The 14,169-nt window shown below is 54.8% G+C and overlaps 1 protein-coding gene across 7 annotated transcripts in view; it reads right to left on the minus strand.

Annotated features, from left to right (window-relative positions):
* The window catches only part of SYT7 (synaptotagmin 7), a 167,091-nt gene that overhangs the window by 66,412 nt on the left and 86,510 nt on the right, over positions 1–14,169 (minus strand). For all 7 annotated transcript variants that reach the window (XM_043516628.1, XM_038407376.2, XM_038407375.2 and 4 more), the window contains exon 3: positions 4,303–4,382. In XM_043516628.1, the coding sequence (XP_043372563.1) occupies positions 4,303–4,382 (80 nt within the window). The remainder of the gene's footprint in view (positions 1–4,302; positions 4,383–14,169) is intronic.

Genomic DNA, 14,169 nt, shown 5'->3' on the forward strand with positions numbered 1-14,169 from the left:
CCAGATGTGAGACCTCTCCCTGCAGGATCCACAACTGACACCCTGATCTAGAGGTGTAATCCCTCCCTGCAGGATCCAGAACTAATGACACTCTGCTCCAGATGTGAGACCCTCCTCTTCTAGAAAACCTATACCAAGGGTAACCCTCTTGTCCCATCCTGCGGGACAAGGTCAGTCCCCAGTTGGCAGTGCAGCGGGAGCCAGGGAGCGTGATTCAGCAGGGCGTGCACTGTGACTGTCTGGCTGTACATTTCAGACTCTAAATAGGTCACTTCATGCCATGGACAGATCAGAGACAAGCCGTATCTACCCATTGCCTCCTGACTTCAGAGAGCCACCAATGACTTCCTGGTGCTTGACCTGGAGTACGTGGGATCCAACAAGCAGCACCTTTGAAGTCAAGTGGTACTGCGGCAAATTCATCAGAGACTTCAAAGGTCCCCGACAGGCTGCATGCCTGCACTCAGCCTGCCTCCCCTCATTAATTCCTCCAGTCCTCCTGTGGTTCTGACATGAAATGGCCTCTCCAAACACAGAGAGGAAAGGCCGAGTAGAGGGGGCCGCACATGCCCCAGGGGCCACTGCCTTTTGCCTTGGAGCACAAGGCTTGCTCATAACCCGGTGGAAAGAAGGGGGAAAGGGAGAGAAAAAGTGGAGGGGAAGCAGGGAAGGGAAAAGAGGGAGGGGGGGAGAGAAAGAGAGAAGAGAGGATGGAAGAGAGAGGGAGAGACAAAGACTCTCTGATTTGCAGCTCTCTCCCTCAGTCAGGGCCAGCTGGTTGGGCATCGGAGGCTGAGCTCTTCTGGAGAGTCTCTCGTCACTGGTGCTAGGAGACCCGCGAGGCTTCTGGGAAGTGGCAGCTTTTGAGTCCCGAGAAGAGAGGGTGAAGAGTCTCAAGTGGGCGGTGTACCCCTTAGGAAGTGGGCAGACCCTCACAGAGAGAGAGGGTGGAGTGTCTGAGGAGTGGACCGGGAGAGTGTCTGCGGTGTAGGATGGCGTGTCTCAGGCTAGCTCTTTGTCCCCTGAGTGACTCCTCTCCTCAGAGCGCAGCCTACACACCACTCCTCTGCGACTCACCATGGACCTCATCACTCATCACTTCACTCATCAGCAGGGTCAATGACATCAGCCAGGTCTGGAGCACGCAGTGGGGCCGCCATGCGGGCACTGTGTGAAGGGGCATGTTGCCCAAGGTCCCCTGGCCCACATGAGGACAGGTGCTGCCACCCTTGGGCCTATGCTAGGGAAGATCCCATGCACTCAGGGACCCTGTGTGCACACATTTGATCCACCAGCCAGAGTGCCACAATAACTGCACCACGGGCCGGCCCATGGAGGGGCAGCCCTGGTCACGGCTGGTGAAGAGAGTAAGTTCCACAAGGCACCACATAGGCTTGGTGGGAGGAGGAAGCAGCTACAGTCCCACTGGAAGCGGCCGCTCCTCAGGAAGGCTGTGGAAGGTGACAGGCTCAGCCTGGAGGAGCGATAGACACGACAACGGCTCTCGCCAGGCTGAAGTACGTCAGTCATCCACCCGTTCCTCCTCCCGGGACTGCCCCCTCCCCGGCAAGCTGACCTCCCCGCAGCCGCGCAGCCCACGCAGAAGGGGACACCAGGTTTCCGGGACGTGGGGGGAACAGGCAGAGTGCTGACCCATATCGCTGTCCTGGCGTGGGTGGGTAGGAGCCACCTGGGGCCCAGTCATAGTCATAGGGCCCAGTTCCCCTGAAGGCCCATCTTACTGCCCCAGTGGGCACTGCCCCATTGCACAATGTTACAGCAGCCCAGGCCCATCACTAGCCCTTCACACCATTTCTCCACCCAAATGCACACGTCTTAGGAGCCTTCTTGCAGCACAGCCCAGTCACACATTACAGCCCTCGGCCCCACATCCTTTGCAGAGTGGGTGTGGGGACTGCCCCATCGGCGTCTCTGTCTTTGGATGCTGTCTTGGCCTCTGAACAAAGAGAAAGGTCGTGGCTGTGGCCAATATCCCCGCAGAGTGCACCATGGGCTTAAACCCTCAGCGTGAGAGTGGGGCGAGACATTATGGAGACAGCCAAGTGAACAGCAGGGCCCCCGCTTGGTGTGAGACAAAGAGAACGTAAGGTGTCCTCCACCCCGTAGGGCAGAAGGGACCCTGAGTCATCTCCCCTCCCTCTATGGGGCAAAGGGGACCCTGAGGTGTCTTCCCTCCCCCTGTGCAGCAGAGGGGACACTGAGGCACCTCCCCCTCCCTCTGTGGGGTAGAGGGGACCCTGAGACGTCTCCCCTCCCTCTGTGGGGCAGAGGGGACCCTGAGACGTCTCCCCTCCCTCTGTGGGGCAGCGGGGACTTCTGTGTGCTGAGATGTGAATAGAGAAGGATAAATCTCATTGTGGATGGTCCAAGCCAAGCAAGCTGCTGCAGAAGGAGGTGTCCAGCGGGGTCGGGATGGGGTGGGCATGGGAGCCCAGATTCAACTGGTTACCCCAATGGCTGTCAATGTGGAGAGCAGCTAGGATCCCTGCCCCTCCATGTGCCCTGGCTGCCCTTTGGGGAGCTTGGGCCATGCAGGAAGAAGGAATAACCAGGGGAACTAGCTCCTGCAGGAGCTGGTCTTTTATAGCAGACCCCGGCTGTCAATCAGCATCCCCTGCGGGCAAGATGATCCCTGGCTAATGATGGCCTAACAGCCTCGCCAAGCCCTGCCACCATGGCTACGAGCCTGGCATGATGGACCCGAGGCCCTGACTTTGCCCACCCTGAGGAGACAGCTCTGAGGACTCGCAGACCTGGGGACAGTCTTCTGGGCTCCCAGGAGGTGGTTGCCTGCTGCCTGAGGAGGGCAGGGAGACATGAAACCTTGGTCAGGCTTTGGTAGGCTCTGTTCTCGCTCAGGGCTGATGAGCAGGGGCAGCACTGGAATGTTTAGATGAGGGGTGATGTTGCGGGCAGAGGAGTGCAGTTTGTGGGTTGTGGCTGGGTGCACACGAGGCAGTGGGGCAGTCTGGAGTTGGTGTCTGATTGGTGTGGGGGGCTGTGTGTGTCAGGGAGGTGTCTGAGCTAGGGGAGGAGATGGGGGGCATTTGGGGTTAGGCAGCTGTGTGCCTTTGGAGAGGTGTGTGTGCTGGAGGCGATGGGTGAGAGAGTTTGAGGGTGCAGTGGTGGGCTGGTTTGTTTGGGGGCACAAGGGTGTGTTTGGGGGTTGGGCTATAAGAAGTATTTTGGGGTGCAGAAGTGTGTGGAGTCTCTGAGCGTGGGAGTATCTGAGGATGCAGGAGTGTGGGGGGAGGTGTGATCGGGTAGTCTGGGGGCACAGGAATGTGGGGTGCAGAGGCATGGGGATGTTTGAAGGCATCATGGTGTGGGGATGTTGAGAGTTTCCAGGTCTATGGATGTGTTTGTGGACATTGAAGGAGTATGGGGAGGTGTGGGTGTTGATGGATTGTCTTGGCTGCGTGGGGGCAGGATGTATGGGGTACAGTGTGTGGGAATGTGTGAGTGTTGCAGGGGTGTGGAATCTGTATGGTGGTGGGTTGCATGGGTAACAGTGTGTGGGGATGTTTGGGTGTTGGTCGGGTGTTAAGGCTGTGGGAAGGCAAGGAGAATGGGGCACAGTGTGTGGGGATGTTTGGGTGTTGGTGGGGTGTTAAGGCTGTGGGAGGGCAAGGTGAATGGGGCACAGTGTGCGGGGATGTGCAGATGTTGGTGGATTGTCATGGCTGTGTGGGGGCAGGGTGTGGGGATGTGCGGGTATTGGACTGTCATGACTGTGTGGACAGTTTGTATGGAGCATAGATTGTGGGATGTGCAGGTGTTGATGAGGTGTTAAAGCTCTGTCAGAGCACGGTGTATGGGGTGCAGTGTGTGGGGATGTGCAGGTGTTAGTGGATTGTTGTGGCTGTGTGGAGGCAGTGTGTACAGGGGCGCGGTTTGTGGGGATGTGTGGGTGTTGGTGGACTGTCAATACGGTGTGGGGGTAGGATGTATGGGGCATAGAGTGTGAGGATGTGCGGGTGCTGGTGGAGTTAAGGCTGTGTGGGGGCAGAGTGAATGGGGCACAGTGCGTGGGGATGTGTGGGTGTTGGTGGAGTGTTAAGGCTGTGTGGGGGCAGGGTGAATGGGGCACAGAGTGTAGGGACATGCGGGTGTTGGTGGATTGTCATGGCTGTGTGGGGGCAGGGTGTACAGGGGGCAGTGTGTGGGGGTGTTTGGGGTTCAGGAGTTCCCAGTTTCTGGGAAGCTGTCTGGGGCAGACACCACACTCCAGGGCAGCACCTGAGGCTTTCATCCCTTCCCGCGCTGTCCCATGGCACTTACTTGATGGTTTTCTTTTCGCTGCGCCCTCGGCTGGAATCCGGGGTCCCCACCGTCTCCAGGGAATTTTTATAACGTTTACCCTATGGGAAAAGAAGGGAGATACATCAAGGGGTCGGAGCCAAGAAGTTTCCGACTGAATTTTTGGACACAGGCTCGCTCGTGCTAAAACCTGTGAATTGTCTGGGGTTTGTTAATTTTTTTCAGGCCAGCCTGCCCCCTGTGAGCCCCAGGTACCAGCGGTAATCAGACTCACAGGTTTCATTTGCTGCAGATCAGTGTTCTCACTATCCATCTGGCTCTCATTATGGTTATGATATAAACACTTTCCTGGCTAATGTGATGGTAGCCAAGTGACTTTCCCAAGGTCCCACAAGGAACCTGTTATAGAGCCAAGAATTGAACCCAGGTCCCCAGCATCCTAGTCTAGTCCCCTAAACACAAAGCAATCCTCTCGTCCACTGACAGATACCTGTTTTAAAACAGTCATCTAATCAGGAAGAAAAAACAAGACCATGTGACTTAAGTGCACAAACTCCTCCACCCCACCCTGAATAATGTCTATTTAATGTGACTAATTCTTGAACCAACAGGTTGCCCATGAGGCCAGCCAGAGCTTTTCCTGGTGCCATCTCTATCAGCCCACTGTCTGCAGGGTGAGGGGAATGTGCAGCTGAAGATGGATGCTGGATTTTGGGGGACATTCGTTGGATGAGGCCATGATTAAGTCTCATGTCCTGGATTGTCAGGTGTGTTCTGACCTAGTTTTTGCTCTTTTGTGGCTTCCAGTTTGTCATTCTCTTCAGCTGCCCACTTGCCTTTGCTTGGAAAAATCCTGAAATTGGTCAAACTCTTAATGTTTCTAGTGTGTTTCTCTAGACATCTGAAACAGACAGAGAGCATCATGGGAAAGACATGCCCCAGAATGATCCTTGCTTAGCCATCACAATGGAGCGCTTCCAAGGAGTTAGTTTGGATGACCTGTACCCCCCTACTGCTTCTGCTTCATGAACACAAGACAGAGAGCCAGTCTCCAAACCCGGCCTTCCTCTCTGCTGCCCCATCACATCCGCAGCAGGGGAGGAACAGCAATTTTAGGATTAATTGCACTTTAATTAATTAAGTTTACAGAAAAAAAACAACCCATGTCACAAGATAATGAAATGTGCATTTGTTCCTAATTGGGGCTTGATAATAAGGCCACTTGGTAGTGATTTCCGATGACAGGTTCAACGTGCTGTGCGATTCCAGGGCAGACAAGAGTACAATTAATGCTGATTAGCAAACAATTAGTGGATGACACCATCCCACACAGGTGCAGGTAAAGGGCCCCCCCTCACAGCTCTAGGGGGAACCCATCTAAGAAAAGTGAGAGGCCGCCAGGGGTATTTTTAAGCCTCAGCTGCATGAAATATGCTTGGCGGGGGCGGGGGAGAGGGGACAAGAGAGAGTAGCAAACATATGGGGTGCTCCGGATCCAACAGGAGCTCTGGATGTAGGGGTGGGAGAAAACAGGACAGCAGCGGGGGGAGAGGGGAGGAAGGGAGCTGGCTCCAGGCACACAGATAGAGCAGGATGGGGCAGGAGAGAATTTGGATCTAGGTCAAGGTGGGGACGAACAGCAGAAGAGAATTTGGATCTAGATCAGAGCGAGACGATGGAGAGCAGCACAGCAGCAGATGTGTGTGTGAAGGAATCTGGGTCTGGACTGAAGGTGGAGGTGACAGTGGGATAAGGCAGGGGTGTTTGTGGGTAGGAGAGTCAACAATTTGGATCTGGAAAGAAGGACTGGATTGAGGGGACAACAGAGAGTTGGAGAATGACCAGTCTGATCAGGGTAAGGGAAGGGATTCCGTGGCGGGGAAGGGTAGGCTAGCAATGTGAAATATGGACTCAGACTGGTTTCAGAGTAGCAGCCGTGTTAGACTGTATTTGCAAAAAAGAAAAGGAGTACTTGTGGCACCTTAGAGACTAACAAATTTATTTGAGCATAAGCTTTCGTGAGCTACAGCTCACTTCTCAGACTGACCGCTCTTTCTCCCCCAAGACCTTTCACCCCACCTGCACTGTCCCTGTGAGCTCTCCAGGCAGCCACATACATGCATTGTTCATTGCGGTTAGTTGTGGGTAATCTGCCCAGAAATTAAGAAAAAGCCTGGGGAGAATCACAACCTGTTAATCACCATGAGAAATGCTGCCCATGGGGGGGGGGGAAGGGGCTCATTTATGGAGCCACGGCAGTGTAGTGACTTCATAGCTAGGTTGTGGTTTGCTTTCTCCATCCTAAGCCTCAGTCCTTGATCTCCCTCTGTGCTCCTCAGAAACGCCTCAGTTCTGCTTCTGCTTTCTCCTGTGTGGTCTCCCGGCAGAGGAGAGATTTCTGGAGGTCACTCAGACAGCCACAAGAGGTTCAAATGGAGATGTTTTCCTCCTGACTTATTTTTGGGAAGGCACCTCCCCAGAAATGGCTTGGCCTAGAAACTCCAAGTGCCCTCCACAACAGCACATATCCTTGAACGTGCCTTAGAAGGCCAGGTGGTTAACTTTGGAGCCAGTCACCACAAATGTCTGAACTTCGGAGAACTTTGCCAGGATCCAGCTGAGCTGATAACTTTTGCCAACATCGGGCTGAATTCATCATCTCCAGAGCTCTACAACTGCTGGCAGAGCATAAGGTCCAGCAGGTGAGCTCCTGTCTTTGCTAGCAGCACAACTTGGAGACTTTATCACCTTCATCAGCCAACCAGTTTGGGTTTAAGCTGCTCCCAAGCCTGCCACACTCCCTCAGCCCAGCCACTGCAGTTCAACAAGGCTGCAAACACCCCCGGCCCAGCTCATGAGATCTCTGAGCTCCATTGTTCAAAAGGTCCAGATTAGAGGAGGCTACAGACACGGTCGGAGTGGCCTGCAGCATGTGGAAACGCTGTCTTGTGAACCTCTCGCGTTCCAGGCGCCCGTAAGCTCTGTCGTTAAATGATGCAGGTTCCAGAATGGCGCAGACTCTGCCAAGAGCAGGCTGCAGTGTCCGCAGGCTCCATTATTGGAACTACTCAGGAGTGAAGGGGGTGGGGGCTCGGCCAGCACGGCCTCCAGTGAACTCCATTCATCAAAATGTTCCCATCCAAGGAGGTTTCAAGCTCAAGCCAGTGGAGTTCTTTCCAGTGCAATGCTGAAAACCAAGTACAGTGACAACTTGACACCACATTTAGGACTGTAGCAGAATATAGGGATAGATCCTGGTCTCTGCCCCTGGGATGGTGCAAAAGGGAACAGAGCCATGAAGGAGCCTAATGACCATCCCAGCAGGATTAGAAGTGGGCACTTCAAGAGACGTCTAGTTGTTGTTCATACTTGAGAGCTGGAGTGAAGCATGAGTTAGATGTAAGTGATTTGGGGTGGATGATACAAGGGATAACTGGTTACCTTGGTTACAAAGGGACGGGTCTTTGGGGGAGGTCAAAGGAGATGCAACTTGCACCGAATTCAATGGGAGCTGGATCTGCTTCCAGCTGAATCTGACCTATGTGCCAATCTAGGACAGACGTGCACACTTCCTGAGCTGAGCGAGACACATGGCATCGCTGATGATGGGTGGGCCAAGAGGAGCTCTTTTATCTGACATGCTGGGACAGCCATTGCAGGCTGGCTTCCCTTTCCTCAGTACGCATCTAGCCACCTTTCTATCTTAACCTACTTTGTCCGTCACGCTTTCCTCGCCCTGCTCCCCCCTTTGCCCATCACATCTGCTTTTAGATAAGACAGCAGGGACTGAGTGAGGCAACTGTTCAGCTTGGGACAATCACTGGTGGGCACCTCAGTGGCATGGGTACAGGGAAACTGAGTAAGGGTGGGCTAACCGCATGGCCACGGTACCTGGTCAAGAGCAAAAAATTCCCCTCCACAGACACTGATGAGCAGGGTGCCGGTGCAGACCAGCATGGGGATGAGATGAACCTGAACTGCTGGTCTGCACCCACTGCATGGTCAATGCCCACAGACAGAGTGCCTCCTGCTGGGCCCAGGAAAGGCTGCAGCTCACCAGCTGTGACTCCAGCTAGTTGGATCTTGTGCTTAAGGCACAGGATGGGGATGCAGAAAATCTGGATTCAATTCTTTACCCTGTGTGACTGACTGTGGGTCAGGTCACTTCATCTCCTATGAGAGTTAGAAGCCTAAACAGCTTTGAGGGTCTGGGCCTCAGTGCCCCATCTGTAAAAGGTGATTGTGATGCTCCCTGGGTCCATTCAGGCTGTAAGCTCTTCAGGCCAGGGGCTGACTCTGACTCTGTGTCTGTGCAGCGCCTGGCAATGGGCCAGCAAGCTTGGTGTGGGGCCTCTAAGAGCTACTAGCACAGAGATAATAACAAATCCTAGAGCCTACTTGTTATCTCCCCAACCCATTACATCGCTTGGCTGAGCCTACCATTCCTCCAGGGCCAGGCTATGAGGTGTCTCCCCTTTGTCCGATTCTCTGCCCCTTTGTTCCATGCCCTCCTCCTCCTTCTCAGCCCTTCCGTCATGTCAGGCCATGGGCCGGGCTATGAAGGACCTGGATCCCTGTGCTGGAGGTGAAGCTGTGTCTCTCCTCTCCCCCCTCCTCCTGCATTCTCTGAACTCTCTCTGTTCTCTGAGCCCTTCCTGTCCTGCCAGAGCTGGGCCCCGTCTACCTCTCCCAGGCCAGCAGCATCAGTCCAGCCACGGCAGGGTGCCGCTTGTGCCAATGGGGAGGGTGAGAGTGCCAGGCCTGTCACATCAGGCAGGCTGGTAGTAGGCAGCTGCCTGGTGGCCCCGTCAGCCACCTGCTGAGGTATGGTGCGGGGAGCAGCTCACTCCTCCAATGCTTCAGCACAGGCTGGTCTGTGCAGCAGTAGCTTCTCCCTGCCAGGAGCTGGGCAGGTGCTCACCAGTCAGTGCTGGCGAGCCACATAGCTGGCTCTGTTGGGAAACTCTAGCTGGGCAAGCCTGCTCCCTGTATCAAGGAGACGGGGCCACACCACCAGCTGGTGCGAACGTGTGCAGATCCAACAACTGCCATGTAGCCGCTGGGGCTCTGGCTCATTGTGCTGTGGAGACACAGTGCCCAGCTGGCCAACCCCTGGCTCCCTCGGCCACAGAAGTGACTGCTCCATCTGCCAAGGTCTGAGGGCAGCTGGGCATTGTGGAGCGGGGTGAGCGTCTCTGAGGGCAGGAGCTTGGGTCCCCAGGAACACAGGCGCAACCACCCTCATGCCTCCCCTCGAGGCAGCCTTGCGCAATGGCTCCCATTCCTGGACTGCAGGCCCGCATGCTGCAGACAGGACACTGACCAGCGGGGGAGAGGGCACTCACATCTCAGGCTCTCCCAAAGGGCACGCTCTGCTGCAACATCCAGCATCTCTCTCCACAGGGGCAGGTGGGACTGGGCTGCAGTGAACTGAAAGGGGACTCTTTGGGCAGGCTGCTGGATGGGGGCAGACCCTGGCTAGTTCTCTCTGGCTAGCATCCCCATGTAATCCTGGCCTGGCCTGGCCTGCTGACTACCAGATGGGCAGGTCACACCTTGTGCCCAGCTGCCACAAGCCCAACAGGAGGAATCAGCAGCCTGATCCACGCGGAAGTGAAGTGGAGGGTTCTTTGCCAGGAGTGCAACGGAGATGCTCTGTGACAGCCAATTCCTGACACTGCTCCCTGGCACCTGTCCCGCCAAAGTCACAGGGCAAGATTGGAATTTGATTTCCCAAACTTGGCCAGCAGGACGGGAGAAGGGCTCCCCACTCCCCCCCTCCCGGGCCTCCTTCCTCCCCTTCATCCCAATCCTTTCCTCAGGTCCTGCCCCTGAGCGCAGTCCTTTCCACGCCGAGTGCCTCTTCAAGGAGGCAGGGAACTCACAACCCTGTGTCCAGCTCTTGGGGTGGGGGGCTGTGATTTCATCTCTGGGGCATGGAGGAGCCTGAAGTCATGCTGAATCAGAAGGGCCACCACATGCTAGCTACCCTACCCCAGGGTATCTGCCAGATGCGCTCGGACTGGCTCAGCAGCCACAGCGAGCAAAGGGAGAGCCGGCACAAGCCACTGTAGGACACAGCAACACTGGAGTGCTGGCTGTGGTGGGAACTCCTGGGTACTTCAGGCCCAGTCTCTCCTAGCAGGGGGTGCTGTAGGGAGTGGTGGCTGTGGGAGAGCTCCCAGCTATTGCTGTGCGAGCTTCTCCCAGCTGGGGGCGCTGCAGGAAATGGAACAGAAGTCATACCAGAGGTTCCAAAATTGCGATCTGGGGAGCATTTGTGCATGGGCCATCGGGTAATGCTGCTGCTCTTTGTCCTCCTTATTCAGTTGCATTAAATGAAGCTAGAAACACATTCAATATGTTTCCTCGGGTCACTGCTCTGTGGCAGGGAGGCTGGTGTTGCACAGGGCTGTTGCACCTGGGAGGGCAGGTGCCCCTGAGACAATCTCAGGATGAAAATATGGGCCATGCCATGAACCAGGAGGGCGATCCCCTGGCCTTGATGCTGTAATTAGAGTAGCCAGACAGCCAATGGCCAGGAGGCCCTCACAGCGTCTCTGGATCCAGCCTCCCTGACAAACCAGCATTACAGGAGTGAGTGAGCCGGCAGCTGGATGCGGACAGGCTGGGCATGTTTCAGCTGTGTTTGGGGAGGAGGTGAGAGGGTTTCACCTTCTTGCTTTTGCTTCTAAATTTAGCCTGTTGGAATAGCGGACTTGCTTGTTAGCATTCTGTGCTGCCTGCGCTCCCCGGCGCGTGCATACTGACGGACTGCGGCGGCTGTGACCTTCCATCCTCATCAGCTGCTGCTCCTGGACCCCACAGAAGGCTCCCGACAGGTGGCACATGGCAGCAGTGGCTGCATTAACTTTCATTAGCCCGGAGAAGCTGGTGGACCTGCCAGGGCTCTTTCCCTTTAGCCAGACAGGACTTGGAGTAGATGAGGCAGGGGAGGAGAGCGAGTGGTCAGGTGCTGCTGCTGCTATAACACAGAGATACTCCTTTACTGGCCCAGCTCTTCCTGCATCTCCATTGGATTGGATGGAGGGGAGGCACTGCCCTTTTTGCTGCCGGCCAGGCAATGCTCTCTCAGCATAGCGGGCTGGATGCCTGGGTGAGGGAGGGCAGATAGGTAGGAGGATAGCTGGCTGGCAGACGGGGGGTAACTATGGTTCATGAGAGACAGATAGATACATGGGCAGCTGGGGAGTGCAAGGAGACTCTCCCCACCATGGCATGGATCTTCGGCCTACCGAGGGCACCTGCTAGGGGCTGTGGCTCTGTGACCTTGGGAGAGGATTCCTCCCTCTGTCCTCAGTGCTGGTTGGGCACTGGTTGGGCACGGATCTGTCCCTGCAGTGCTTACACAGGCAGAACTCCGTCACCTTCCAGGGCACTGGCCTGGGTACTGGGAACAGGACGCTTCTGAGGGAGGGAGGGTGTTGGGAGGGGGAACAGCAGCAGAATCTTCAGGACGAGGAAGCCACCCTTCACCCCAGGCAGCTAATCACTCCACGGCTCCCTAACCCCACTGAGCCAGCCAACTAGCTCTCTATCCCTTCTCGTTATCCTCAGGCAGCATGAAGAGCTGGGCCCAGGCAGCGGCCAGGGCTGTCCTTCCCCTCCCAGCGAGTCCTTGTTTCTCTTGTGCGACTGGCTGAAGCGTTTTTGAACCTGGCCCCAGGCCCAGTTACCACTGAACGGGGAGCTCTTCAATTTATCTCACTTCCTCCCAGGCTGCCTGGTTTATTAATTTGGCTCCCGGCCGCAGGGCTTTACTTATTAATGTGGCAGTATCGCTGCTTAACTCCCTTGTTTGTGAATGTAAACATCCTCGGCCCTTCTCGATATTCCACACGCCAGCTTCCCCCAGCCATAAATCACGGGAAGCCAAACAGCCTGGATCTGGGTGGTGGGGTGGCAGAGCCAGAAAGTTGGCAGATAGCAGTTGGGGTGGAGCTGCGCTGATACCTGCTGGAAGGTTGGGGAAGGAGAGCTGCCTGTGTGTGTGAAGGTGCAGCGGGGAGATGATCCTCAGAATGTTCCTCTGGAAAGACAGATGCTGTCTGCTTTTAACGCCAGTTTTAAAAAAAAGTGCTATGGCTTTTTAATTGTTCCTTGTGCCTGGCCTCTCCCTCTTGGGCCCCGGCAGGCGGAACGGGGAGGTGACATTATTTCTAGTGCGATGTTTGTTGTTTGGAGAGTGAAAAAAAATCAAAAATAGCTGCCTTCGGAGCACTTGACCCACTTTCCAATCTCAGCCATGCACAGAGAGGCTTCATGGAGGAAGGAAACGAAAGAGAACGTGCTACTGAATCCTGGCCAGGAGGGCACAGTGGGGAATTAGGGTGGGTGGGGGCCACAGGGCACTGTGGGTAGGAAGGGGCCACAGGGCATTATGGGGAACTGGGGTGGGTGGGGGCCGCAGGGCAGGGTGGGCCCGCAGGTCCATTCTTTAGCACCATTAAGGGATAACGCAGCAGTGCCGTGCAGCCTGCCTCCCCTGGTGCTGCTCATGCCAATGCAGAGCCAGGGCGGAGCAGGAGAGGGGCCAGCTCATTACCATGCATCACCAATATATATATTTATTTTGAAAACTTCCCTTTATGCTGCACAAACAGTTTCACCCAAACATTTAATTATCACATCTCCGAAAGAGCAAAATAAAAGCTGCAGCCGCCACCACGGAGCCTTACTCAGCAAATGCCTCTCACGGCTGCACTACTGTCACTGCGGGATGGGACTCTAGGGGCCCTGGACTCCAGCCTGCCCACACACCCAGGGGTGGCACCTCTACTAACCCTCCCCTGTGAACCCCAACTGACTGCTCTTCTACCTGTTACCAATGCCCTAAGTGGCTCCCCTTACACCTCCCACTGTGCTCCCCAAATTACTTCCTTTATGCCTCTCACTGCAAACCCCAATGTGTCTCCATATACATCTACTTGTGCACCCCTAATTAAACTCCTCTCCCTTGTACCTGTCCTCCTCTTACGCCTCATGCTGTGCCCTCAGCATCCCCCCCTTATTCAAATCTTCTGCAGTTTTGTTTACACAGAAGAGGGAACATCTTAACCCCCATCTCATACCCCAGTTTGTTCCTGTTCCCCGACACCCCATGAGCGCAATAAGATTTATTTGGCTGCGGCTGATTTTCATAACAAGCAACTTTCTTTCTGCTGGGGAAAGCGAGGGCTGCTGTTACGAAAGTTACATTTTGTCTCTTTGCTATTGAATTAACAATCTGAATGGATTGATAAGTAAAGGATCTTGCTGAGATTCCAAATTAAAGAAACAACTGCTACCCCAAACAGAGGTGAATGGAAGATGCTACTTCTCAGACAGGCAAGTGTGTTCTTAGAAATGGGAAGGCGGAAAATCAAGCCTTGATAGTTTTCAGTTTCAAGAAGCATAAAAAGCAGCATCAGTGTGTGTCTAAATGAAACATCTTATTCCCTGAGATTAAGTTTTGTTAGACCAGAATTAAGTCTGAAAATAAAGTGCCCTGTAAAATAACATTAGGGGAAAGTTACAGGTGTTTTAAAAACTCTCCAAACTCAGGAACTGCATGATTAAATTTCTGACAATCACCTTAACTCTGCCCCAGGATCCCTGCCCATCCTCCACCAGGGGCACAGTGGCTCTCAGCAGCTGTTACATGGAACTGAAGAAAGTCCCATGAGTACGAATTATCCAAATAGCACCTCCCAACCTTGCCTCCTACACTGTACAGGGGAAGAGGGCTCTGCGAGGTATAAGGTGAGTGCTAGGGTGAACTGAGGGCAGAGCCTTAGATTCTTCAGATCCAAGCCCTGAGCCGGTGAGAGCCCTGACTTCATCAGCAGGCAGCACATAGCCAACGGCCAGCTGCTGGTGCCACATACC

The sequence above is a fragment of the Dermochelys coriacea genome, chromosome 6 (genome assembly GCF_009764565.3).
Source record: "Dermochelys coriacea isolate rDerCor1 chromosome 6, rDerCor1.pri.v4, whole genome shotgun sequence".
In the NCBI taxonomy this organism is placed as follows: domain Eukaryota; kingdom Metazoa; phylum Chordata; order Testudines; family Dermochelyidae; genus Dermochelys; species Dermochelys coriacea.